The 21,048-nt window shown below is 62.2% G+C and overlaps 1 protein-coding gene across 4 annotated transcripts in view; it reads right to left on the bottom strand.

Moving 5' to 3' along the window:
* LOC141152717 (FAD synthase-like) overlaps window positions 1-21,048 on the bottom strand; it is a 36,152-nt gene continuing 15,104 nt past the window's right edge. For 3 of the 4 annotated variants that reach the window (XM_073637326.1, XM_073637327.1, XM_073637328.1), the window contains 5 exons: window positions 14,986-15,745; window positions 14,652-14,799; window positions 14,483-14,581; window positions 2,117-2,306; window positions 1-1,325 (listed from right to left, as the gene is read on the bottom strand). In XM_073637326.1, the coding sequence (XP_073493427.1) occupies window positions 654-1,325; window positions 2,117-2,306; window positions 14,483-14,581; window positions 14,652-14,799; window positions 14,986-15,745 (1,869 nt within the window). In that variant the 3' untranslated portion in view covers window positions 1-653. Of the gene's footprint in view, window positions 1,326-1,968; window positions 2,043-2,116; window positions 2,307-14,482; window positions 14,582-14,651; window positions 14,800-14,985; window positions 15,746-21,048 lie in introns of all 4 variants that reach the window. The other variant, XM_073637329.1, reaches the window with a different exon arrangement.

The raw sequence follows: 21,048 nt of genomic DNA, 5'->3' as shown, positions 1-21,048 counted from the left end.
TCATGTGCTGAAGAGGCTTTATTACAACATAGTGTGGGCTTGGTGTCAGTGCAGAGTCCCTGGTGCAGGCCCGGTGTTGGTGCAGGATCTCCATAGTGTGGGCTTGGTGTCAGTGCAGAGTCCCTGGTGCAGGCCCGGTGTTGGTGCAGGATCTCCATAGTGTGGGCTTGGTGTCAGTGCAGAGTCCCTGGTGCAGGCCCGGTGTTGGTGCAGGATCTCCATAGTGTGGGCCTAGTGACAATGCAGGGTCTTCATAGTGCGGACTCGGTGTCGATGCAGGGTCTCCATAGTGCGGACTCGGTGTCGGTGCAGGGTCTCCAGAGTGCGGACCCGGTGTCGGTGCAGGGTCTCCAGAGTGCGGACCCGGTGTCAGTGCAGAGTCCATGGTGCAGGCTCGGTGTCGGTGCAGGGTCTCCATAGTGTGGGCCTGGTGTCAGTGCAGAGTCCATGGTGCAGGCCCGGTGTTGGTGCAAGATCTCCATAGTGTGGGCCTAGTGACAGTGCAGGGTCTTCATAGTGCGGACTCGGTGTCGATGCAGGGTCTCCATAGTGCGGACCCGGTGTCAGTGCAGCGTCCCTGGTGCAGGGACTCCACAGTGCGAACCCGGTGTCGGTGCAGGGTCTCCTTGGTGAGGGCCGCACACACATGCTCACTAGTCCAGCAGCTCCTTTATGCACCAGCAGCACAGCAGGAAGTACAGGCACTCCTTCAGGCTCTGCAGCACGGAGTACCCGAGGTTCATGCCCATCACGTTCTTGTAGCCGGGCACTGGCAGCGTCATACTCCGAAGAGCCTGTCCCATGGAAAACGGAGCAAAAGGGACCATGGGCCGGTGCGGCTCTGCCTGGCACAGTGGGAGCACAGCACAGCGCTGTTTCTTTAAAGGGATCATCATCTGGCTGGCAGCGGTGAGGGGGCAATATATCAGCTGCGGGCAAAGTGAGGGCTCAGCAGCTGGAAAGTGCCAGTGTCTCCGGAAGGAGGAGCCCCTCGCATGCCGCCGCTGACAGTGCTGACACAGTGCTGACACAGCGCCATTATCTCGGGTCAGTGAGCAGGTCTCTGGCATGTGACTTGCACCCCCTCCCCCGCTCCGCAGGTTCCTGGGGTGGCATCTATTCCTGCAGACTGGTGAGAGAGAAGACGGCGCGGGTGATGGCGGCAGACGTAGGCAGCAGCACTGATACGTTACTTCCTGGCCGTGCGCTCCTCCTCCTCGTTCTCCAGCATGTAGGCTGGGTGGAAGCTCTCCACGCCCGCTGGGGTGATGTACCGCAGAGCCGGGTTCTTGGCGGTGTTCTCTGTGCTGCCCAGAGATGTGTACCTGGCAGAGAAAGGAGAGGTCAGAACCTGAGCGGCGCAGGACCGGAGCGGACATGAATGGCGGGGGCAGGACCGGAGCGGACATGACAAGAGCAGTGCAGGCAGGACCGGAGCGGACATGACAAGAGCAGTGCAGGCAGGACCGGAGCAGACATGACAAGAGCAGTGCAGGCAGGACCGGAGCGGACATGAATGGCGGGGGCAGGACCGGAGCAGACATGACAAGAGCAGTGCAGGCAGGACCGGAGCAGACATGACAAGAGCAGTGCAGGCAGGACCGGAGCGGACATGACAAGAGCAGTGCAGGCAGGACCGGAGCGGACATGAATGGCGGGGGCAGGACTGGAGCGGACATGAACGGCGGGGGCAGGACCGGAGCAGACATGACAAGAGCAGTGCAGGCAGGACCGGAGCGGACATGAATGGCGGGGGCAGGACCGGAGCAGACATGACAAGAGCAGTGCAGGCAGGACCGGAGCAGACATGAATGGCGGGGGCAGGACCGGAGCGGACATGAATGGAGCAGGCATGACAAAAGCAGTGCAGGCAGGACCGGAGCAGCACAGGCAGGACCGGAGCAGGCAAGAGCAGAGCGGCGCAGGGAGCACCAGAGCGGCGCGGGCGGAAGCAGCAGGACAGCTCACCCTTTATCGTACAGGATACAGTACGGGATGTAGAGCGCCCGCAGGAATTCCCAGATGTCGCGGTACGACCAGTCCTGCAGAGAGGCACATGTCAGTCACATGCAACACCAAGCGCCCATCACATGGGCAGCAGCGACTGCTCACTCACCAGCAGGGGGTTCACCCGCATGTACTGGGGCCAGCCGGGGTCCGTCATACACATTGGGGTCAGGGAACGTGAGTAGGGATCGGTGCGGCGGGTCCCCATCAGTATGGCCTCCAGCTGAGGCTGCTCTGCCTTCAGGTCCATCAGTGCCTGTTTAATGTCCCCCTGGATGGTGTAGATCTGCAGATTGTACCTGCGGGGGAGGGGAAAGTAAGCGGCTGAGCAGGCGGCAAGCGCCAGCGAATGCCGAAAATGCACACTCAGCGCGGCACCGGCAACACGCAGCACCAGCAACACTCAGCACGGCACCAGCAACACTCAGCACGGCACCAGCAACACTCAGCACGGCACCAGCAACACGCAGCACGGCACCAGCAACACGCAGCACGGCACCAGCAACACTCAGCACGGCACCAGCAACACGCAGCACGGCACCAGCAACACTCAGCACGGCACCAGCAACACTCAGCACGGCACCAGCAACACTCAGCACGGCACCAGCAACACTCAGCACGGCACCAGCAACACTCAGCACGGCACCAGCAACACGCAGCACGGCACCAGCAACACGCAGCACGGCACCAGCAACACGCAGCACGGCACCAGCAACACGCAGCACGGCACCAGCAACACGCAGCACCAGCAACACTCAGCACGGCACCAGCAACACGCAGCACGGCACCAGCAACACGCAGCACGGCACCAGCAACACGCAGCACGGCACCAGCAACACTCAGCACGGCACCAGCAACACTCAGCACGGCACCAGCAACACGCAGCACGGCACCAGCAACACGTAGCACGGCACCAGCAACACTCAGCACGGCACCAGCAACACTCAGCACGGCACCAGCAACACTCAGCACGGCACCAGCAACACTCAGCACGGCACCAGCAACACTCAGCACGGCACCAGCAACACGCAGCACGGCACCAGAAACACAGCACCAGCAACACTCAGCACGGCACCAGCAACACTCAGCACGGCACCAGCAACATGGCACCAGCAACACGCAGCACGGCACCAGCAACACGCAGCACGGCACCAGCAACACGCAGCAAGTCACCAGCAACACGGCACCAGCAACACGCAGCACGGCACCAGCAACACGCAGCACGGCACCAGCAACACGCGGCACAACACCAGCAACACGCGGCACAGCACCAGCAACACGCGGCACAGCACCAGCAACACGCGGCACAGCACGAGCAACACGCGGCACAGCACCAGCAACACTCAGCACGGCACCAGCAACACTGAGCACGGCACCAGCAACACGCAGCACGGCACCAGCAACACGTAGCACGGCACCAGCAACACGTAGCACGGCACCAGCAACACGTAGCACGGCACCAGCAACACTCAGCACGGCACCAGCAACACTCAGCACGGCACCAGCAACACGCAGCACGGCACCAGCAACACGCAGCACGGCACCAGCAACACTCAGCACGGCACCAGCAACACGCAGCACGGCACCAGCAACACGCAGCACGGCACCAGCAACACGCAGCACGGCACCAGCAACACACAGCACCAGCAACACTCAGCACGGCACCAGCAACACGCAGCACGGCACCAGCAACACGCAGCACGGCACCAGCAACACGCAGCACGGCACCAGCAACACGCAGCACGGCACCAGCAACACTCAGCACGGCACCAGCAACACGCAGCACGGCACCAGCAACACGTAGCACGGCACCAGCAACACTCAGCACGGCACCAGCAACACTCAGCACGGCACCAGCAACACGCAGCACGGCACCAGAAACACAGCACCAGCAACACTCAGCACGGCACCAGCAACACTCAGCACGGCACCAGCAACATGGCACCAGCAACACGCAGCACGGCACCAGCAACACGCAGCACGGCACCAGCAACACGCAGCAAGTCACCAGCAACACGGCACCAGCAACACGCAGCACGGCACCAGCAACACGCAGCACGGCACCAGCAACACGCGGCACAACACCAGCAACACGCGGCACAGCACCAGCAACACGCGGCACAGCACCAGCAACACGCGGCACAGCACCAGCAACACGCGGCACAGCACCACACAGCACCAGCAACACGTGGCGCAGTACCAGCAACACGTAGCGCAGCAGCAGCAACGCTCAGCGCAGCAGCGGCAACAGCAACACTCAGCACGGCACCAGCAACACTCAGCACGGCACCAGCAACACTCAGCACGGCACTAGCAACACTCAGCACGGCACCAGCAACACTCAGCACGGCACCAGCAACACTCAGCACGGCACCAGCAACACGCAGCACGGCACCAGCAACACGGCACCAGCAACACGCAGCACGGCACCAGCAACACGCAGCACCAGCAACACGCAGCACGGCACCAGCAACACACAGCACCAGCAACACTCAGCACGGCACCAGCAACACTCAGCACGGAAACACACAGCACCAGCAACACGCAGCACGGCACCAGCAACACTCAGCACGGCACCAGCAATACTCAGCACGGCACCAGCAACACTCAGCACGGCACCAGCAACACTCAGCACGGCACCAGAAACATGGCACCAGCAACACGCAGCACGGCACCAGCAACACGCAGCACAGCAACACACAGCACTAGCAACACGCGGCACAGCACCAGCAACACAGCACCAGTAACACACAGCACAGCACCAGGAGCACACAGCACAGCACCAGCAACGCACAGTACCACTCAGCATGGCACCAGCAACACTCAGCATGGCACCAGCAACACTCAGCACGGCACCAGCAACACTCAGCACGGCACCAGCAACACTCAGCACGGCACCAGCAACACTCAGCACGGCACCAGCAACACTCAGCACGGCACCAGCAACACGCAGCACGGCACCAGCAACACTCAGCACGGCACCAGCAACACGCAGCACGGCACCAGCAACACGCAGCACGGCACCAGCAACACGCAGCACGGCAGCGCGGCACCAGCAACAGCAACGCTCAGCGCGGCAGCAGCAACAGCAATGCTCAGCGCGGCAGCAGCAACAGCAATGCTCAGCGCGGCACCAGCAACGCTCAGCGCGGCACCAGCAACACGAAGCGCGGCACCAGCAACACGAAGCGCGGCACCAGCAACACGAAGCGCGGCACCAGCAACGCTCAGCGCGGCACCAGCAACGCTCAGCGCGGCACCAGCAACGCTCAGCGCGACACCAGCAACACTCAGCACGGCACCAGCAACACGCAGCACAGCACCAGCAACACGCAGCACAGCACCAGCAACACGCAGCACGGCACCAGCAACACGCAGCACGGCAGCAGCAACAGCAACGCTCAGCGCGGCAGCAGCAACAGCAACGCTCAGCGCGGCAGCAGCAACAGCAATGCTCAGCGCGGCACCAGCAACGCTCAGCGCGGCACCAGCAACACGAAGCGCGGCACCAGCAACACGAAGCGCGGCACCAGCAACACGAAGCGCGGCACCAGCAACGCTCAGCGCGGCACCAGCAACACGAAGCGCGGCACCAGCAACGCTCAGCGCGGCACCAGCAACGCTCAGCGCGGCACCAGCAACTCTCAGCGCGACACCAGCAACACGAAGCGCGGCACCAGCAACACGAAGCGCGGCACCAGCAACGCTCAGCGCGGCACCAGCAACGCTCAGCGCGGCACCAGCAACGCTCAGCGCGGCACCAGCAACTCTCAGCGCGGCACCAGCAACACGAAGCGCGGCACCAGCAACGCTCAGCGCGGCACCAGCAACACGAAGCGCGGCACCAGCAACACGAAGCACCAGCAACACGCAGCACCAGCAGCACAGCACCAGCAACACGCAGCACAGCAACACACAGCACCAGCAACAAAAAGCACCAGCAGCACAGCAACACAGCACCAGTAACACACAGCACAGCACCAGGAGCACACAGCACAGCACCAGCAACGCACAGTACCACACAGCACAGCACCAGCAACACTCAGCACGGCACCAGCAACTCTCAGCACGGCACCAGCAACACGCAGCACGGCACCAGCAACACACAGCACGGCACCAGCAACACGCAGCATGGCACCAGCAACACGCAGCACAGCAACATGCAGCACAGCACCAGCAACACGCGGCACAGCACCAGCAACACGCGGCACAGCAACACGCAGCACCAGCAGCACAGCAACACGCAGCACAGCAACAGCAACAAGCGGCACAGTACCAGCAACACGCGGCGCAGCAGCAGCAACGCTCAGCGCGGCACCAGCAACGCTCAGCGCGGCACCAGCAACGCTCAGCGCGGCACCAGCAACGCTCAGCGCGGCACCAGCAACGCTCAGCGCGGCACCAGCAACGCTCAGCGCGGCACCAGCAACACTCAGCGCGGCACCAGCAACACTCAGCGCGGCACCAGCAACACGAAGCACGGCACCAGCAACATGGCACCAGCAACACGCAGCACGGCACCAGCAACACGCAGCACAGCAACACACAGCACTAGCAACACGCGGCACAGCACCAGCAACACAGCACCAGTAACACACAGCACAGCACCAGGAGCACACAGCACAGCACCAGCAACGCACAGTACCACACAGCACAGCACCAGCAACACTCAGCATGGCACCAGCAACACTCAGCACGGCACCAGCAACACTCAGCACGGCACCAGCAACACTCAGCACGGCACCAGCAACACTCAGCACGGCACCAGCAACACGCAGCACGGCACCAGCAACACGCAGCACGGCACCAGCAACACTCAGCACGGCACCAGCAACACGCAGCACAGCACCAGCAACACGCAGCACGGCACCAGCAACACGCAGCACGGCAGCAGCAACAGCAACGCTCAGCGCGGCAGCAGCAACAGCAATGCTCAGCGCGGCAACAGCAATGCTCAGCGCGGCACCAGCAACGCTCAGCGCGGCACCAGCAACTCTCAGCGCGGCACCAGCAACACGAAGCGCGGCACCAGCAACGCTCAGCGCGGCACCAGCAACGCTCAGCGCGGCACCAGCAACTCTCAGCGCGACACCAGCAACACGAAGCGCGGCACCAGCAACACGAAGCGCGGCACCAGCAACGCTCAGCGCGGCACCAGCAACGCTCAGCGCGGCACCAGCAACGCTCAGCGCGGCACCAGCAACTCTCAGCGCGACACCAGCAACACGAAGCGCGGCACCAGCAACACGAAGCGCGGCACCAGCAACGCTCAGCGCGGCACCAGCAACGCTCAGCGCGGCACCAGCAACGCTCAGCGCGGCACCAGCAACTCTCAGCGCGGCACCAGCAACACGAAGCGCGGCACCAGCAACGCTCAGCGCGGCACCAGCAACACGAAGCGCGGCACCAGCAACACGAAGCACCAGCAACACGCAGCACCAGCAGCACAGCACCAGCAACACGCAGCACAGCAACACACAGCACCAGCAACAAAAAGCACCAGCAGCACAGCAACACAGCACCAGTAACACACAGCACAGCACCAGGAGCACACAGCACAGCACCAGCAACGCACAGTACCACACAGCACAGCACCAGCAACACTCAGCACGGCACCAGCAACTCTCAGCACGGCACCAGCAACACGCAGCACGGCACCAGCAACACACAGCACGGCACCAGCAACACGCAGCATGGCACCAGCAACACGCAGCACAGCAACATGCAGCACAGCACCAGCAACACGCGGCACAGCACCAGCAACACGCGGCACAGCAACACGCAGCACCAGCAGCACAGCAACACGCAGCACAGCAACAGCAACAAGCGGCACAGTACCAGCAACACGCGGCGCAGCAGCAGCAACGCTCAGCGCGGCACCAGCAACGCTCAGCGCGGCACCAGCAACGCTCAGCGCGGCACCAGCAACGCTCAGCGCGGCACCAGCAACGCTCAGCGCGGCACCAGCAACGCTCAGCGCGGCACCAGCAACACTCAGCGCGGCACCAGCAACACTCAGCGCGGCACCAGCAACACGAAGCACGGCACCAGCAACATGGCACCAGCAACACGCAGCACGGCACCAGCAACACGCAGCACAGCAACACACAGCACTAGCAACACGCGGCACAGCACCAGCAACACAGCACCAGTAACACACAGCACAGCACCAGGAGCACACAGCACAGCACCAGCAACGCACAGTACCACACAGCACAGCACCAGCAACACTCAGCATGGCACCAGCAACACTCAGCACGGCACCAGCAACACTCAGCACGGCACCAGCAACACTCAGCACGGCACCAGCAACACTCAGCACGGCACCAGCAACACGCAGCACGGCACCAGCAACACGCAGCACGGCACCAGCAACACTCAGCACGGCACCAGCAACACGCAGCACAGCACCAGCAACACGCAGCACGGCACCAGCAACACGCAGCACGGCAGCAGCAACAGCAACGCTCAGCGCGGCAGCAGCAACAGCAATGCTCAGCGCGGCAACAGCAATGCTCAGCGCGGCACCAGCAACGCTCAGCGCGGCACCAGCAACTCTCAGCGCGGCACCAGCAACACGAAGCGCGGCACCAGCAACGCTCAGCGCGGCACCAGCAACGCTCAGCGCGGCACCAGCAACTCTCAGCGCGACACCAGCAACACGAAGCGCGGCACCAGCAACACGAAGCGCGGCACCAGCAACGCTCAGCGCGGCACCAGCAACGCTCAGCGCGGCACCAGCAACGCTCAGCGCGGCACCAGCAACTCTCAGCGCGGCACCAGCAACACGAAGCGCGGCACCAGCAACGCTCAGCGCGGCACCAGCAACACGAAGCGCGGCACCAGCAACACGAAGCACAGCACCAGCAACACGCAGCACCAGCAGCACAGCACCAGCAACACGCAGCACAGCAACACACAGCACCAGCAACAAAAAGCACCAGCAGCACAGCAACACAGCACCAGTAACACACAGCACAGCACCAGGAGCACACAGCACAGCACCAGCAACGCACAGTACCACACAGCACAGCACCAGCAACACTCAGCACGGCACCAGCAACTCTCAGCACGGCACCAGCAACACGCAGCACGGCACCAGCAACACGCAGCATGGCACCAGCAACACGCAGCACAGCAACATGCAGCACAGCACCAGCAACACGCGGCACAGCACCAGCAACACGCGGCACAGCAACACGCAGCACCAGCAGCACAGCAACACGCAGCACAGCAACAGCAACAAGCGGCACAGTACCAGCAACACGCGGCGCAGCAGCAGCAACGCTCAGCGCGGCAGCAGCAACGCTCAGCGCGGCAGCAGCAACGCTCAGCGCGGCAGCAGCAACAGCAACGCTCAGCGCGGCACCAGCAACAGCAACGCTCAGCGCGGCACCAGCAACGCTCAGCGCGGCACCAGCAACGCTCAGCGCGGCACCAGCAACGCTCAGCGCGGCACCAGCAACGCTCAGCGCGGCACCAGCAACGCTCAGCGCGGCACCAGCAACACTCAGCGCGGCACCAGCAACACGAAGCACAGCACCAGCAACACGCAGCACCAGCAGCACAGCACCAGCAACACGCAGCACAGCAACACACAGCACCAGGCGGCACAGCACCAGCAACAAAAAGCACCAGCAGCACAGCAACACGCAGCACAGCGTGGCACAGCACCAGCAACACGCGGCACAGCACCAGCAACACGCAGCACAGCACCAGAAACACAGCACCAGTAACACACAGCACAGCACCAGGAGCACACAACACAGCACCAGTAACGCACAGTACCACACAGCACAGCACCAGCAACACTCAGCACGGCACCAGCAACACTCAGCACGGCACCAGCAACACTCAGCACGGCACCAGCAACACGCAGCACGGCACCAGCAACACGCAGCACGGCACCAGCAACACGCAGCACGGCACCAGCAACACGCAGCACGGCACCAGCAACACGCAGCACGGCACCAGCAACACGTAGCACGGCACCAGCAACACTCAGCACGGCACCAGCAACACTCAGCACGGCACCAGCAACACTCAGCACGGCACCAGCAACACTCAGCACGGCACCAGCAACACGCAGCACGGCACCAGCAACACGCAGCACGGCACCAGCAACACACAGCACCAGCAACACTCAGCACGGCACCAGCAACACGCAGCACGGCACCAGCAACACGCAGCACGGCACCAGCAACACGCAGCACGGCACCAGCAACACTCAGCACGGCACCAGCAACACTCAGCACGGCACCAGCAACACGCAGCACGGCACCAGCAACACGCAGCACGGCACCAGCAACACTCAGCACGGCACCAGCAACACTCAGCACGGCACCAGCAACACTCAGCACGGCACCAGCAACACGCAGCACGGCACCAGCAACACGCAGCACGGCACCAGCAACACTCAGCACGGCACTAGCAACACTCAGCACGGCACCAGCAACACTCAGCACGGCACCAGCAACATGGCACCAGCAACACGCAGCACGGCACCAGCAACACGCAGCACGGCACCAGCAACACGCAGCAAGTCACCAGCAACACGGCACCAGCAACACGCAGCACGGCACCAGCAACACGCAGCACGGCACCAGCAACACGCAGTACGGCACCAGCAACACGCGGCACAACACCAGCAACACGCGGCACAGCACCAGCAACACGCGGCACAGCACCAGCAACACGCGGCACAGCACCAGCAACACGCGGCACAGCACCAGCAACATGCGGCACAGCACCACACAGCACCAGCAACACGTGGCGCAGTACCAGCAACACGTAGCGCAGCAGCAGCAACGCTCAGCGCAGCAGCGGCACCAGCAACACTCAGCACGGCACCAGCAACACTCAGCACGGCACCAGCAACACTCAGCACGGCACCAGCAACACTCAGCACGGCACCAGCAACACTCAGCACGGCACCAGCAACACTCAGCACGGCACCAGCAACACGGCACCAGCAACACGCAGCACGGCACCAGCAACACGCAGCACGGCACCAGCAACACGCAGCACGGCACCAGCAACACGCAGCACGGCACCAGCAACACGTAGCACGGCACCAGCAACACTCAGCACGGCACCAGCAACACTCAGCACGGCACCAGCAACACGCAGCACGGCACGCAGCACGGCACCAGCAACACGCAGCACGGCACCAGCAACACGCAGCACGGCACCAGCAACACGCAGCACGGCACCAGCAACACACAGCACGGCACCAGCAACACTCAGCACGGCACCAGCAACACTCAGCACGGCACCAGCAACACGCAGCACGGCACCAGCAACACGCAGCACGGCACCAGCAACACGCAGCACGGCAGCGCGGCAGCAGCAACAGCAACGCTCAGCGCGGCAGCAGCAACAGCAATGCTCAGCGCGGCAGCAGCAACAGCAATGCTCAGCGCGGCACCAGCAACGCTCAGCGCGGCACCAGCAACTCTCAGCGCGGCACCAGCAACGCTCAGCGCGGCACCAGCAACGCTCAGCGCGGCACCAGCAACACGAAGCGCGGCACCAGCAACACGAAGCACCAGCAACACTGAGCACGGCACCAGCAACACTCAGCACGGCACCAGCAACACGCAGCACAGCACCAGCAACACGCAGCACGGCACCAGCAACACGCAGTACGGCAGCGCGGCAGCAGCAACAGCAACGCTCAGCGCGGCAGCAGCAACAGCAATGCTCAGCGCGGCAGCAGCAACAGCAATGCTCAGCGCGGCACCAGCAACGCTCAGCGCGGCACCAGCAACTCTCAGCGTGGCACCAGCAACGCTCAGCGCGGCACCAGCAACTCTCAGCGCGGCACCAGCAACACGAAGCGCGGCACCAGCAACGCTCAGCGCGGCACCAGCAACGCTCAGCGCGGCACCAGCAACGCTCAGCGCGGCACCAGCAACTCTCAGCGCGACACCAGCAACACGAAGCGCGGCACCAGCAACACGAAGCGCGGCACCAGCAACGCTCAGCGCGGCACCAGCAACGCTCAGCGCGGCACCAGCAACGCTCAGCGCGGCACCAGCAACGCTCAGCGCGGCACCAGCAACGCTCAGCGCGGCACCAGCAACGCTCAGCGCGGCACCAGCAACGCGAAGCGCGGCACCAGCAACGCTCAGCGCGGCACCAGCAACCCGAAGCGCGGCACCAGCAACACGAAGCGCGGCACCAGCAACACGAAGCGCGGCACCAGCAACACGAAGCACCAGCAACACGAAGCACAGCACCAGCAACACGCAGCACAGCAACACACAGCACCAGCAACAAAAAGCACCAGCAGCACAGCAACACAGCACCAGTAACACACAGCACAGCACCAGGAGCACACAGCACAGCACCAGCAACGCACAGTACCACACAGCACGGCACCAGCAACACTCAGCACGGCACCAGCAACACTCAGCACGGCACCAGCAACACTCCGCACGGCACCAGCAACACGCAGCACGGCACCAGCAACACGCAGCACGGCAGCAGCAACAGCAACGCTCAGCGCGGCACCAGCAACGCTCAGCGCGGCACCAGCAACGCTCAGCGCGGCACCAGCAACGCGAAGCGCGGCACCAGCAACGCGAAGCGCGGCACCAGCAACACGAAGCACCAGCAACACGAAGCACAGCACCAGCAACACGCAGCACCAGCAGCACAGCACCAGCAACACGCAGCACAGCAACACACAGCACCAGGCGGCACAGCACCAGCAACAAAAAGCACCAGCAGCACAGCAACACAGCACCAGTAACACACAGCACAGCACCAGGAGCACACAGCACAGCACCAGCAACGCACAGTACCACACAGCACAGCACCAGCAACACTCAGCACGGCACCAGCAACTCTCAGCACGGCACCAGCAACACGCAGCACGGCACCAGCAACACGCAGCATGGCACCAGCAACACGCAGCACAGCAACATGCAGCACAGCACCAGCAACACGCGGCACAGCACCAGCAACACGCGGCACAGCAACACGCAGCACCAGCAGCACAGCAACACGCAGCACAGCAACAGCAACAAGCGGCACAGTACCAGCAACACGCGGCGCAGCAGCAGCAACGCTCAGCGCAGCAGCAGCAACGCTCAGCGCAGCAGCAGCAACGCTCAGCGCGGCAGCAGCAACGCTCAGCGCGGCAGCAGCAACGCTCAGCGCGGCAGCAGCAACAGCAACGCTCAGCGCGGCAGCAGCAACAGCAACGCTCAGCGCGGCACCAGCAACAGCAACGCTCAGCGCGGCACCAGCAACGCTCAGCGCGGCACCAGCAACGCTCAGCGCGGCACCAGCAACACGAAGCACAGCACCAGCAACACGCAGCACCAGCAGCACAGCACCAGCAACACGCAGCACAGCAACACACAGCACCAGGCGGCACAGCACCAGCAACAAAAAGCACCAGCAGCACAGCAACACGCAGCACAGCGCGGCACAGCACCAGGAGCACACAGCACAGCACCAGCAACGCACAGTACCACACAGCACAGCACCAGTAACACTCAGCACGGCACCAGCAACTCTCAGCACGGCACCAGCAACACGCAGCACGGCACCAGCAACACACAGCACGGCACCAGCAACACGCAGCATGGCACCAGCAACACGCAGCACAGCAACATGCAGCACAGCACCAGCAACACGCGGCACAGCACCAGCAACACGCGGCACAGCAACACGCAGCACCAGCAGCACAGCAACACGCAGCACAGCAACAGCAACAAGCGGCACAGTACCAGCAACACGCGGCGCAGCAGCAGCAACGCTCAGCGCAGCAGCAGCAACGCTCAGCGCGGCAGCAGCAACGCTCAGCGCGGCAGCAGCAACAGCAACGCTCAGCGCGGCACCAGCAACAGCAACTCTCAGCGCGGCACCAGCAACAGCAACGCTCAGCGCGGCACCAGCAACAGCAACGCTCAGCGCGGCACCAGCAACGCTCAGCGCGGCACCAGCAACGCTCAGCGCGGCACCAGCAACACTCAGCGCGGCACCAGCAACGCTCAGCGCGGCACCAGCAACGCTCAGCACGGCACCAGCAACACGCAGCACCAGCAGCACAGCACCAGCAACACGCAGCACAGCAACACACAGCACCAGGCGGCACAGCACCAGCAACAAAAAGCACCAGCAGCACAGCAACACGCAGCACAGCGCGGCACAGCACCAGCAACACGCGGCACAGCACTAGCAACACGCAGCACAGCACCAGAAACACAGCACCAGTAACACACAGCACAGCACCAGGAGCACACAACACAGCACCAGTAACACACAGCACAGCACCAGGAGCACACAACACAGCACCAGTAACGCACAGTACCACACAGCACAGCACCAGCAACATGCAGCACAGCACCAGCAACACGCAGCAGCAACATGGAGCGCAACATAGCTCTGCTAACACACACCACAACACAGCTCTAGTCAGCCACGATGGTGTGTGGCGGTTTGATGACTCCCGTGCACTGACCGTTTGGTGATGTCCTGCATGAATTGCTCCATCTCTGGGAAGGCCGGCACAATGCGGATGTACAGAGCCTGCAGCTTGTCCCTATGCTCCGGATAGCGCCTGCAGATGAAGCAGAGCTGGGTGAGCTCCTGGGGAGTCTCCCTGTCCTCCCGCTCGGCTTCCCTCTCACCTCTGCACGGCGGCGTGGTACAGGTGCAGCAGCGCGGTGCAGTCCTTGCCACCATTGAACGCCACGCACATATTCTCCAGACTGAACTGATCCAGTGAGTGCTCCACCGTCTGCAGCGCAGCCTGAACCTTCCCTCCAAGAGGAGACCCTGTCCACACAGAAAGGGTTAACAGAGCAGAGACCACCGGCCCACCAAGCTCAATCAGAAGCACTACCAACATTTCTACAGACTATTTGCTCTACCTTCAAGATCTGTGCTTGCTGTCAGTGGGTCGCAGGACTTTAACAGTTTGGATGGGGGGTATATATAACAGCCAGGGTGGGGTACACCTACCTGACTGCGCCAGCTGGTACACCTCTGCCGCCGCCTTGGACACTGGGTCTCTGACAAAAGGCACCAGCACTCCGGGAGGAAGGCGCTGGATTAGGAAGTTGTAGGCCTCCTCCAGATGCGGCTCTGAGTCGGAGTCCAGGGTCAGCTGCACCCGGTAGTAATTGTTGCCCCAGTCAGGGTAGGAGCCGAGGCTGACGTGCCTACGGTAGCAGGTGTTGGCTTCCTCCAGGACGGGGGTGATGGACAACTCATCAGCATTGACGAAGATCTCGCGGCAGTAGAAGTGCGTCTTGTCGTTACGGAAGAGGTGGTCCAGGCCCTCCAGAGCGCGCTCCATCAGGGAAGGGATGCCGGGGAAGACATAGACGTTGTGCACGCTGATCAGCGGGTACTTGAAGCAGTCGCCGGTGCGCTTGTCCGTGCCGTAGTTCAGCTTGGAGGAGACAGGGATCCGCGCCAGCTTCATTTCAGGGCACCAGGCCTCCGACTTCCCGAAGAACTTCTGCACGAGGGAGACCAGATCCGGGTGCGGGAAGACCCCCTCTCCAAAAGCCTTAGCTACAGCCTCGAAGGTAACATCATCGTGTGTGGGGCCAATCCCACCGGAGGTCAGGACGTAGGTGTAGAGGGAGGAAAACGCCGAAATCTCCCGGGCTATGATGTCCACGTCATCCGGGATAACCGAAATCCTGCTCACCCGGACCCCGATAGAACGAAGCTTCTTACACATGAAGTAGGAGTTAGTGTCCTGAGTGTGGCCCTAAATCAAGTGAGTACAGAAGAAAGGAGAGAAAAGGGGTGACATTTCTCATCGGTAGAACAGCAGCGCGCAAAGCTCAGCCCGGCTTCCAGGAAATAACGTCAGGGTCACACAGGGAGACGGGGGCGAAGGGAGCGCTTGGAGCTGGGAACAAGAGGAAAGTGTGAATCTGGAAACTAAGGGAGAGCATGTGGTGCGGGAGGGTCTTGTCACGGGTGTCTCCGATGTGATAGACAGTCGCCCTGCAGTTGGTTGCAGAAGATCTCTTCGTTTGGCATTACAGACACCTTCTTAGCAGTTTCACTCTAGGACCCAGCGGCTACCTCCTTCCTGCTAATTGACACCCTGGCCTGGGTGTTTAAATAGTTTCACTTTGCAGCAGGAAGGTGCCGGTGATACTCACATGTTTCCTTGTGAAGGCTTGCAGCTCTCAGACTGCTATCTTCCTCTGTGGTGCTAGGAGGATGCTTGCAGTTATCTCTCTGAAGTCGGCTAAACCTAAGCTACTTTCCCTCGTGTTTGTTTCCCTTGTTGTCTTTAGTCGTTAGTGGTGGAGATCGACTAGTGTTCACCCCCCCCCTTTCCTATCCAGGGCCAAGCTCTAGAGAAATACAGGGTTTAGGTTCGTGTGCGGTGATTGGTGAGGAACCAATACAGGGACGTTGGTGAAGACAGGGTGATATCAGATCAGCCTAGGAGGTCTCCAATCCCCCCTTTTCCAAGAGTCTGGGCTCCCTTTCCCCCTTCCTTTGTGTCTTTCACACACCTTGCATGATAGGGAAGGCGTTGAGCTGCGAACGAGGGGAGCGGTGGGCTCTAGATGAGGGAAGTGCGTGGAGCTGAGAACGCAGGGACCATGTAAAGTGATGGGCTCTAGATAAGGGAAGCGCATAGTGCAGTGTGCTCTAGATGAGGGCAGCACGTGGTGCGGCGGGCTCTAGATGAGGGGTGCGCGTGGAGCTGTGAACGAGGTGAGAGCGAGGAGCAGCAGGCTCTAGATAAGAAGAGTGCATGGAGCTGGGAACGAGGGGAGCGGTGGGCTCTAGATGAGGGGTGCGCGTGGAGCTGTGAACGAGGTGAGAGCGAGGAGCAGCAGGCTCTAGATAAGAAGAGTGCATGGAGCTGGGAACGAGGGGAGCGGTGGGCTCTAGATGAGGGGTGCGCGTGGAGCTGTGAACGAGGTGAGAGCGAGGAGCAGCAGGCTCTAGATAAGAAGAGTGCATGGAGCTGGGAACGAGGGGAGCGGTGGGCTCTACATGAGGGGAGCACGTGCAGCGGTGGGCTCTGGGTAAGGGGAGACCGTGGAGCTGGGAACGAGGGAAGATTGTGGAGCGGCAGACTCTAGATGAGGGGAGAGCGAGGTGCAGCGGGCTCTAGATGAGGGGAGCGCCTGGTGCGGTGGGCTCTAAATAAAGGGAGAGCGCGGTGCCGAGGGCTCTAGATGACCGGAGTGTGTGGAGCTGGGAATGCAGGGACCATGTAGCGTGGTGCAGTGGGCTCTAGATAAGGAGCGATTGGTGCTGGGAACGAGAGGAGCATGTGGTGTGTTGGGCTCTAGATGAGGGGAGCGCCTGGTGCGCCTGTTGCGGCAGGCTCTAAATAAAGGGAGCGCGTGGTGCAGAGGGCTCTAGATGACCGGAGCGTGTGGTGGGCTCTAGATGAGGGGAGCGCGTGGAGCTGGGAACGCAGGGACCATGTAGTGTGGTGCGGTAGGCTCTAGATAAGGGGGCACGTGGTGCAGGGAACGAGAGGAGCGTGTGGTGCGGTGGGCTCTAAATGAGAAGAGCTGGGAATGAGGGAAGTGCATGGTGCGGAGGGGTCTAGATAACGGGAGCACGTGGAGCTGGGAACGAAGGAAGCGTGTGGTGCGGTGGGCTCTACATAAGGGGAGCGCGTGATAAACCGGGATCTAGATGAGGGGAGCACGTAGAGCTGGGAATGAGGGGAGCGTGCGGGATGAAAATAAGGGGAGCACGAAGAGTGGTGGACTCTAGATAAGGAGAGCGCTTATGGCTATTAACGAGGGGAGTGCGCAGAGCGGGGGGCTCTAGATAAGCTGTGCATGTGGAGCGGCGGACTCTAGATAATGGAGGCCGTGGTGTTGGGAATGAGGAGTGTGATGCGGTGGGCTCTAAATAAGGGGAGTGCATGGAGCAGGGAATGAGGGGGGATCACATGGAGCAGTGGGCTCTGGGTAAGGGGAGAGTGTGGAGCTGGGAACGAGGGGAGATTGTGGAGCAGCAGGCTCTATATGAGGGGAGTGCATGGTGCAGCGGGATGTAGATGAGGGGAGGGAGGTGCGGCGGACTCTAGATGAGGGGAGCGCATGGGGCTGGGAACGAGGGGAGCGTGTGGTGCAGCAGGGTCTAGATGAGGGGAGCGAGGTGCGGCGGGCTCTAGATGAGGGGAGCGAGGTGCGGCGGGCTCTAGATGAGGGGAGCGAGGTGCGGCGGGCTCTAGATGAGGGGAGCGAGGTGCGGTGGGCTCTAGATGAGGGGAGCGCGTGGGGCTGGGAATGAGGGGAGATTGTGGAGCAGCAGGCTCTATATGAGGGGAGCGCATGGTGCCGCAGGATATAGATGAGGGGAGGGAGGTGCGGCGGGCTCTAGATGAGGGGAGCGCATGGGGCTGGGAATGAGGGGAGATTGTGGAGCAGCAGGGTCTAGATGAGGGGAGCGAGGTGCGGCGGGCTCTAGATGAGGGGAGCGCGTGGGGCTGGGAACGAGGGGAGATTGTGGAGAAGCAGGGTCTAGATGAGGGGAGCGAGGTGCGGCGGGCTCTAGATGAGGGGAGCGAGGTGCGGCGGGCTCTAGATGAGGGTAGTGAGATGCAGCAGGCTCTAGATGAGGGGAGCGCGTGGGGCTGGGAACGAGGGGAGATTGTGGAGCAGCAGGCTCTATATGAGGGGAGCGCATGGTGCAGAGGGATCTAGATGAGGGGAGGGAGGTGCGGCGGGCTCTAGATGAGGGGAGCGCGTGGGGCTGGGAACGAGGGGAGATTGTGGAGCAGCAGGGTCTAGATGAGGGGAGGGAGGTGCGGCGGGCTCTAGATGAGGGGAGCGTGTGGTGCGGCAGGGTCTAGATGAGGGTAGTGAGATGCAGCAGGCTCTAGATGAGGGGAGCGCATGGGGCTGGGAATGAGGGGAGATTGTGGAGCAGCAGGGTCTATATGAGGGGAGCGCATGGTGCAGAGGGATCTAGATGAGGGGAGGGAGGTGCGGCGGGCTCTAGATGAGGGGAGCGAGGTGCGGCGGGCTCTAGATGAGGGTAGTGAGATGCAGCAGGCTCTAGATGAGGGGAGCGCATGGGGCTGGGAATGAGGGGAGATTGTGGAGCAGCAGGGTCTATATGAGGGGAGCGCATGGTGCCGCAGGATATAGATGAGGGGAGGGAGGTGCGGCGGGCTCTAGATGAGGGGAGCGCATGGTGCAGCGGGATCTAGATGAGGGGAGCGAGATGCGGCAGGCTCTAGATGAGGGGAGCGCGTAAGGCTGGGAACAAGGAGAGCGTGTGGTGCAGCAGGGTCTAGATAAGGGGAGCGTATGGAGCGAGGGGCTCTAGATAAGCAGAGCACGTGGAGCAATGGCCTCTAGATAAGGGGAGTGTGTGGTGCCATGGGCTCTAGATATGGGAGCGTGTGGAACTGTTAACGGAGGGAGTGCGCGGAGCGGAGGGGTCTAGATAAGTGGAGCGCCTGAACTGGTGGGCTCTAGATGAGGGGAGTATGTGTTGCGGCAGGCTTTAGGTGAGGTGAGCGCGTGAAGCGGTGGGCTGTAGATAAAAGGAGCACGTGGAGCGGTGGGCTTTAGATGAGGGGAGCGCATGGATTGGTGGGTTCTAGATGAGTGGAGCACGTGGTGCGGCATACTGAAGATGAGGGAAGCGCAGGGAGCGGCGGGTTCTAGATGAGAGGAGAATTGGGTTCTAGATGAGGGGAGTGGTGGGCTCTTGATAAGGGGAGCGCTGGGTTCTAGCAGAGGGGAGCGGTGGGCTCTAGATGAGGAGAATGCAGGGAGCGGTGGGCTCTAGATGAGGGTAACACAGGGAGCGGTGGGCTCTAGTTGAGTTCGCAAAGCGGTGGGCTCTAGATGAGAAGAGCATGTGGAGCGATGGGCTGTAGATGAGGGGAGCAAACGGAGCGGTGGGTTGTAGAAGAGGGGAGCACGCGGGGAGGTGGGCTGTAGATGAGGGGAGCGGTGGGCCGTAGATGAGGGGAGCGTGTGGAGTGGCAGGCTCTAGATGACGGGAGGATGTGGAGCAGTGGGCTGTAGATGAGGGGAGCGCGCGGAGCGGTGGGTTGTAGAAGAGGGGAGCGCGCGGAGCATTGGGCTGTAGAAGAGGGGAGCACGCGGAGCGGTGGGCTGTAGAAGAGGGGAGCGGTGGGCCGTAGATGAGAGCAACGGAGGGCTCTAGATGAAGGGAGCGGCGAGCTCTAGATGACAGGGAGCATGCAGAGTTGTAGGCTCTACACGAGAGTGGTGGGCTCTACATGAGGGGAGCATGTGGATGGCGGGCTCTAGATGAGGGGAGTACACGGAGCGGTGGGCTGTAGATGAGGACAGCGCGCGGAGTGGTGAGCTATAGATGACGGTAGCGGTGGGCTCTATACGAGGAGAGTCTGCAGAGCGGTGGGCTGTAGATGAGGGGAATGAGCGGAACGGTGGGCTGTAGATGAGGACAGCGCGTAGAACGGTGGGCTGTAGATGAGGAGAGCACGCAGCGCGGTGGGCTCCAGATGAGGAGAGCGCGCAGAATGGTGGGCTGTAGATGAGGGGAGCGGTGGGTTCTATCTAAGGAGAGAGCGCGGGTGGTGGGCTGTAGATGAGGGGAAAGCGCAAAACGGTGGGCCGTAGATGAGGAGAGTGCGCAGAATGGTGGGATCCAGATGAGGAGAGCGGTGGGCTGTAGATGAGGGGAGAGCGCAGAGCAGTGGGTTCCAGATGAGGGGAGTGGTGGGTTCTATATGAGGAGAGTGTGTGGAGCGGTGGGCTGTAAATGAGGAGAGCATGCAGAGCGGTGGGCTCCAGACGAGGAGAGCGCGCAGAACGGTGGGCTGTAGATGAGTGGAGTGGTGGGCTCTATATAAGGAGAGCGCGCGGAGCGGTGGGCTCCAGATGAGGGGGGTACGCGGAGTGGTGGGTTCTAGATGAGGGGAGCCCAGGGCTCTATAAGAGGAGAGCGCGTGGAGCGGTGGGCTGCAGATGAGGAGAGCGCCTGGAGTGGTGGGCTCTAGATGAGGGGAGCGCGCAGAAAGATGGGCAGTAGATAAGGGGAGCGGTGGGCTGTAATTGAGGACAGCATGCA

The sequence above is a fragment of the Phyllobates terribilis genome, unplaced genomic scaffold (assembly GCF_046119375.1).
Source record: "Phyllobates terribilis strain yellow unplaced genomic scaffold, ASM4611937v1 Scaffold_6__1_contigs__length_29720123, whole genome shotgun sequence".
NCBI classification, from domain to species: Eukaryota; Metazoa; Chordata; class Amphibia; order Anura; family Dendrobatidae; genus Phyllobates; species Phyllobates terribilis.
This window is presented reverse-complemented; position numbering and strand designations above follow the sequence as displayed.